Source organism: Schistocerca cancellata, chromosome 7 (assembly GCF_023864275.1).
Source record: "Schistocerca cancellata isolate TAMUIC-IGC-003103 chromosome 7, iqSchCanc2.1, whole genome shotgun sequence".
Classification (NCBI taxonomy): Eukaryota; Metazoa; Arthropoda; class Insecta; order Orthoptera; family Acrididae; genus Schistocerca; species Schistocerca cancellata.
The window spans coordinates 116,444,097-116,451,631 of NC_064632.1; the positions used below are offsets into that span (position 1 = coordinate 116,444,097).

A 7,535-nucleotide genomic window follows, 5' to 3' on the forward strand; every position below is an offset into this window, starting at 1 on the left:
TCAAATATGGAGAGTCCCAGGGATCAGTAATGGAGCCGTTGCTGTTTAATCTGTTTGTTAATGATGTAGGTGTTGAAGAAAAAGAGAAGAAAATATTGTATGCAGATGGCATGACAATACTGAGCAATGACCAAACTGTGGCACAGCTTGAGAGAAGAGCATACATATCTGCGAACACCACAGCTTAATGGCTCCTGGAAAATGGACTTCTCATAAAACCTAAAAAAGACTATGCATGCAGTGTTCACAAATAAAAAGAAGGCTGTACACATGGGTTTAGAAGTGGATGATTCAAGACTAGAAGAAGCAGAATCCACTAAATTCTTAGATATTACTGTGGATAACAAGCTGAAATGGAAACACATTAATTCCGCCTGCAGAAAAATCAGCTCCATCATATTTATAATGAGGCAGCTAGACAAACACCTTCTGTGCACAGTACAACATGGACTCTTCGAACCATACCTGCAGTATGGAGTGGTAGTGTGGGGAAACTCAAACATTCAAGTAATAAAAAGGATGTTCAGACTAAAAAAAAGTCAAAACTGTATTAAGACGAAAGACTTCTGAAACATGCAGAAACTGCTTTAAAAGCCTAGGCATCTTAACTTTTTCCTCCTCATACATAGATAAAACTATACTATATGTCACAGGAGAGAGTGCAAGGCAGACTACAAATGCTAGTGTATACACCCACAACACACGGAGGAAGAATGACATACAAAGCATACCCCACTGACAGACAATGCTTGAAGAAGTGCCCCAGTACTTGGGTATTAAGTTATTAAGAAGTGTGTGTAAAAAACTGCATGACGACATACATGACACTAAGCTGTCACTGAATCTAAAGGGTTATCTGACGGAAAAGGAATTTTACAGTGTTCACAACAAATTTGTAAGGATTGTTAATTATAATCAATGATGTTAGAATGTACATCATGTAATCCTACAGGATGAAATAAAATTCAATTCAGTTCAAGGTGAGTCATCTGAGACTGACAGACTTCTCACATCACAATAATTTGCGCTGTATGCTTTTCACTAATGTGCAAACAACAAACTAATATGACTTTCAACATGACACAAAGGTGACATTCCTTAAAGTGAAAGTCAAAGCTCAGTTGTCTTATGGATTGCTACATGCCGTGGCCTTAGGCAAAATCTGTAATCTTTACTAATAGCATACAGTGGGAATCATGGGATTCCGTACTTTATAATCTAATTTAAGCTACTGAGATCTGTATTTACTGAGTCTCAGTTGAATATCTTAATTTGGCCCTTTGCAAATTTAAGGGTTCCTGCAATACAATATAGGCTATGCATTTCTGAAAGTAAAATGACCAACTAGCCACCTTCTCCTTTCACATACAAGCACATTATTTGAACCATTAAATGCTCTGATACAACTGACAGGCATTCTGAGGTATTTACATCTTAGAATGCTGCCTGCTGACCTCTTGGTTGTGTATTTGTTATTACTCCCACACGGTACAAGCATTCCACCGGTAATATATTTCGAGAAAAAATTAGAAACCTATTACTTCCACAAGCTTTTAAGAAAATAATAGTTGACTAATACAAAACATTGCAGACCTTTGTAAGCATGAAATGTTGCAGTTCTCAAGAATTTGCCTGCTAGTGACTTTCACTTCAACAGCCATCCACTCCATTAGCAAACAGCGCAACTGGAGGATTTTTTCACAAAGTTGTCTACAATTTTCATGATTTAGGCATTAAGCCAAGATCCTCATTACTTGTGACACAGAACATTTTTGCTTTGGACCAGATGTTAAATTTTCGAACAGTTCACATTTTACCGTAACAACGGATTGACAGCATCGAACTGCCTTCGGTGTGGGAACCTGAGTTACCTTAAGTTTTACCCAGCCAAGTTCCCTGAAGTATCACCCAACTGCTGAGACAAAGGGAGAATGTTCAGCTTGTTTAATCTACAGATGCAATAATAGCACACACAAGTTAATCTTGACAGAGTCCTGCCTGTTTGAGCAATCCACAATGGTGTGACAGATATCCCAGAGGTTTCCTGCTATTAATTGTTTCACCTCAACAGCCGCCAAACCTAGCCATCACTTGAGAGATGTAAGTTTGTTAAACCCAGATCTCAGCAATGGTTTTACTCCTTGATATGGTTGTCACACAATGCTACTGTATCTTGCTGTTGGATGTAGCATTAACTTTATCACTGTGATTGTTCACCCCAGTGCAACTAGAAATTTGGTGACACTGAATTAGATGGCCATCAGCCTTACCTGAGAGGTGAAAAGGAAGTTTCCGCTTCACTAGCCTGCATCTGTATCAATATTGTCACTTCTACAACTTATACTAAGAAACTAAAAAAAAGTTGAATGCTGGCAGCTGTAAAACTCTACCTGCCTTCTTGGCTACTTCTAAGCAGTGTCTCTTTTGTCTTCATATCCTTGGTCAGTGAACACCGGACAATTGCCTCCTGCCCTCTTACTGAGATAAATTTTACTGTACAGTTACCGCACACCTGTGGAAACTAGCAGTAAGTTACTAACTCATAAAATGGCCGAGAGGATTTGACACATGCTTCTTCCCTGTTAATATCACTAGTGGTATAACCAAACTTTTAATATTAAAAGTAGGTCATCACATTAGAAGCTAAGAATAATTACCACCACCACCACCACCACCACCACCACCACCACAAACAACATTTATTATGATACCTATTAACAGCAACAACAACAACAACAATAGCAACAACAACAACATTTATTACAATAGCTATTACAGCTCAATAAATGATAAACAAGAGATTCAATATGCAGTATGAAATCTAAATTCTACAAAACACTGAATAACTCAAACTCTGAGATAAATGTTAATAACAAAAAAATGATACAAAAGAACATATGTAGCCTACAAAAATTAAGGGACAGACAGACACAGACAGTAAAAGTGAACTTACAATGTACTGCAGCTTTTCCATTGCACGAGGCTGTTGTTGACTGTTGCTGTGATGAATTATGGGAAATGAACATGATGAATCACAAGTCAGTTGTCAGCAGCTGATCAGAATGTTCATTCGTAACTACTTATGACTAGTAAATAAAGTTTGCTGTCCCCCCCCCCCCCCCCTCTCACTCTCACTCTCTCTCTCTCTCTCTCTCTCTCTCTCTCTCTCTCTCTCTAATGAGTTAGAATTTAACCATATCATTGGAATTTTTGGCTTAAGAAATACAAGTAGGTGATTGCAATGATAAACATATAGCTTGGGCTACACTACAAACGAAAGTATGACAGCAATCCTATTTCGTATATTGAGACACTGTTTTGCCACCTCCCCAGCAAACTTTCACATTCCAACCTAACCTAGACCCCAGGCTACACTGCAGCTCAATCCATTAGCATATCTAGTTTCCTTACATTACATTTCTTGCCAATTCAAAACCAAATTGTCACATTACAATCTAACCATGGCCTTGGGCTATGATACAAGTCAGTCAGCACATTTAGTTTTCTTCCTGGTCTCCATATCAAACACAAATCAATCCACATATTCCACCAACAGAAATAATTATATTCAGCAATTCTCATTGGCTACCATACAGCATTATGCGACTGGCTATAATCAACAGAAACAAACTGCCACAGCAGTACACATAACACAACTTCATGTGTCAGCAATATCAACATTTATTATTTGTTCAATAATAATAGAATTTTCCTTTACCCTGGTTCGAGTTACTTGTTAGTCACTTTACCAACACTCCGAATACTGTTAAGCAAATAGAAGACAAAGCAGATTCGGCTGGAAGTCCTCTTCGAGTACTAATTGCTTTCCAACTACATCATGATCATAACGTTAATAATCAAATACCTTTGGTACGCCATACATTCCTATGGGAGTTTGAAATAAAGCAGTCAAGTGCTGCAATTAAGTTTACATATGCCAGTAAACAGTGGTACTACCTCAAATATGTTAGTTGGTAGAGCACAAGATAGTCTAAAGTGCCAACTTTTTTCAGAATGTCAGAATGTTACCAAAAATACAAGTGGTTGGCTATCAATTAGGACAAGTGCTGAAATAATGAGTTCATCAATAGATAAAATTTGCCAGGAAACACCAGAAGACAACTCAGTATCCAGTATCTGTGAGCATGCCTATGAATTGAGGATGTAGTTAAGAGAGCTGATGTCGGGTTAACTGAAGAAGTTCCTTGTTGGATTCCTGCCAAGAGTAACACCCTTTCAGTTTTCACAATTGGAGATTATATGCAAAAAATATGCACCAAAATGTTTGATGTTTGTCAGTTGTGCAGCACACATTTTCTGAATCCATTTTGCAGTTTTAGTTGTCTATAACAAAATTGCAGAATGCACACCTCTAGCTACACTACATATCAACCTACTACAACTTTTGTTTAATACTCACAGTCACTTACTTCCCTGTCTAATTGAGATATCAGGCTATCTACATACCAGGCTGTCACCACAACCAATATTTTGAGGATACAATATTCTCCTTACAAGGAACAAGCTTAGACTCTGACCTAGGACTTAGTGTGGTGGTTCAGCCATTTCTGGTTACTAGTTCATGGCCGGCTTCCATGTCAGATTGTGAACTATAAATGTCTCATGCAGGTTGTTAGGGTGGTGTCTGTTACTGACAAAGTAGAATTTAAGGAGAATAGTAAGTGTAAGGGAAATGGAATGGCACTAAAAAATGAATGACATTTCAGAAGAGAGCGAGGGAAAATGAAGGCTTGCCCATTAAATAACAATGCACACATACAACTGAGGATAACTATTAGAAGAAATGTATGTTGTCAGAATTTTTGGGGCAAAAATAATTACAATGATGCAAAACTACCACAAACAACAAATTTACATTCACCAAACCGGATCACAATTTATACAGTCCCCATGCTCAATTAGTGACAAATGCATACTCACAATGATCTATGTCCATCGTACATTCCACTAACTCGGGTTTGTTCCCGAAAACGACACTAAATGGAACGTCCGTTTACAAGTTACCACCAGAATCCACTGACGTGCAAGTACAATTTCCTTAACTACGTAGATATAAGTTAGCTATATTCACAACAATTAACGATGACTGTACACCATACAAACATAAACATAATCTTCGAAAGACTATTTTTGATAGTTCTGATCTCACAGACAGACTGCAATTTATAAAATATTCGAGACACGATGATAAAATACAAGTGTGCGAGCAACGGAACTTCCGTTCCGTTGCTAAATTCAGAATTTAAACTGGTAGGTATAGTGATTTTTAAGGTATGTATTATGAAGTTATGATGGTGACCGTGAAAATAAAGCGAGGTATTCAGATAGGTAAGTAGTTGCGTACTCCAACAGCAATACAAAAACACTGTCCCAATAGCCAGAGCAACCATCACCTAAGATAAAAACTGTTACTTACCTCATCCCACTTGATGAATTTTTCACCATCTTGCATACACTGTGGCACAGAGACAGGTTTCAAAAGGCTGCATTGTGATGTAGATTTTGTACCAGCCATACTTCTGTCAACAGCACACCACAAACTTTGGCCTACGGATGCACTGTAGGCAGATTTTTACGCTCATTACTCCTTCCCAACAGCCACATCCTAGTGTCAAATCATAGGTAATGCTGGGGATTCGCGGACTTCTGGACACTCAGCCACGTTAGCTCATTCTTGTGATTGTCGTTGCGGAAAAATATGTCCCTAAACTCCATAATTACATTACATTTCATGCAATTAACTCACATCAACTACAAATCCGTGCAGATCCATACTACAGTACCTCTCGCACACATCATTGAAAACCCAGCACTCAACTCTGAGCTTGTCGAAACACTGCCGCCTCTAGGCCAATCACGAAAGCCGGAAGTACTCCGCACATTCCTAACTACATCCGTCAACGAATCAATATGCAACCGTGCTTTTGACAGTTCCTGTGGATTTGTTTGCATTTACTTGGCCACCAAAAGCTTTCTGACCAACAAGCTGTCAAATTTTAAAATCTCAAAAGCAAACTTTTTATCAAAATGTTAAATTGTCATAACGATTCACTGTATATCGATTGCTACCACTGAAATGAATACTTCAGCTGAGCAGCGTCTCAAGATGTTCAACGTGGGGCGCACAGTTCAAATACACAGCGAGCATCGTTAATTTCGATCATGAGATACAAAACTTCAGAGACTTCTCAGGTGGCTTATGACTCAATTTTTTTCAATAACACAGTATTATTTCCTTCCTCTCCCCTGCACAGTTAAACTGAAAATCTTACTTAGAGTGTTGTACCTAGAAGTTTCAACTTCGGTATTTTCCACTGTTTTCGCTCACACCTAGGTAATTAAAAGTGGGTTGTTGGTTTACAGTTTGGACATTAATAATATTGGCGATGACTCAAAAATATGCAGTTTAATAACTGTTGTCGGAAAGTGAAGGTAATTTCAAACTGGGTGCTCACAGATATGTAAACAAATAATTGAGAAACTATTCTTCCGTCAGAGAAGCCCAGTTGTAAGGTCATATTCATACTCATTGCTCAACAAAAGTAATAATTGCTATAACTATATTTCACCGTTACATAATTTCAAACTACTGCTAATTACTACATATTAACCAGTGTCTTAGATTATGTTTAACTACAGCTACTCACGTTTTTATGGAATGTGAAAGAACCACAGTTTGTAGAACACAACTGTTAACATGAATCAACACTAGCAAATGTATAGCATCCGAAACAGTTATTTGAAAACTTTTCCTCATTTCGTATACTGTGCTAATTAGTTATTTTCATGGATAATTTTCACGATGTTTAACTATGACATGGGATGTATCGACTGGTTGACAGAAAAAAAAACATTTTTTTTTCTAAGTATAGGAATATGACTATAATTTAACCATACTAGAGTGGTTTCAATTTATTATCTCTGGCCCCCTCTTGCATACTCATAAACACAAAGAGGGGGGAGGGAGCCATAATCTATTCTGAAAATGCGGAGCAAAAGGAGTTGTCAAGTTACAATGAATTCAGCTTTCTTTTGAACTGATTGTATCTGTGGCTTTAACTCATCAGGAAGTTAGTCAAATACTGTACATTTATTGCTGCTTATTTGCAAGAATCAGGTGAAGTTTTGAATACTGGATGAGATCATTAATACATGAAATGATATTTAGGATTATATCAAAAGACAGTTATGGGAAACTTATTGTACTTCCTTATTAGTTGCAATTAGTAATTTAGGTGACCATCCAACTCTATGACCAGGATATAATACTATTATACAAGGAAGTGAAGATTATTTACAAATAACTACATGTAAATAAAACCTAATCTTCCAAGATATTGAAAGAGAAGTAATAGCCTAACAAGTACAAAGGTCCAAAAATAGTCAAAGCTTCCTTCAATAAATGTTACACTACATTTTTATTGTATGGAACTACAATAGAAAGGAAAAAAGGACAAAGTTAACAAAAAATCCTCATTATATTTTTGACTATAAAGCAATTAATTGATACCTTT

At 37.2% G+C, this 7,535-nt stretch overlaps 1 protein-coding gene across 1 annotated transcript in view; it reads right to left on the reverse strand.

Moving 5' to 3' along the window:
- LOC126091919 (1-phosphatidylinositol 4,5-bisphosphate phosphodiesterase classes I and II) overlaps positions 1-5,910 on the reverse strand; it is a 433,185-nt gene extending 427,275 nt beyond the window's left edge. Inside the window, exon 1 of the mRNA XM_049907237.1 lies at positions 5,438-5,910. Coding sequence (XP_049763194.1) covers positions 5,438-5,536 — 99 coding nt within the window. The 5' untranslated portion in view covers positions 5,537-5,910. The remainder of the gene's footprint in view (positions 1-5,437) is intronic.
- Positions 5,911-7,535: the final 1,625 nt, after the last annotated feature.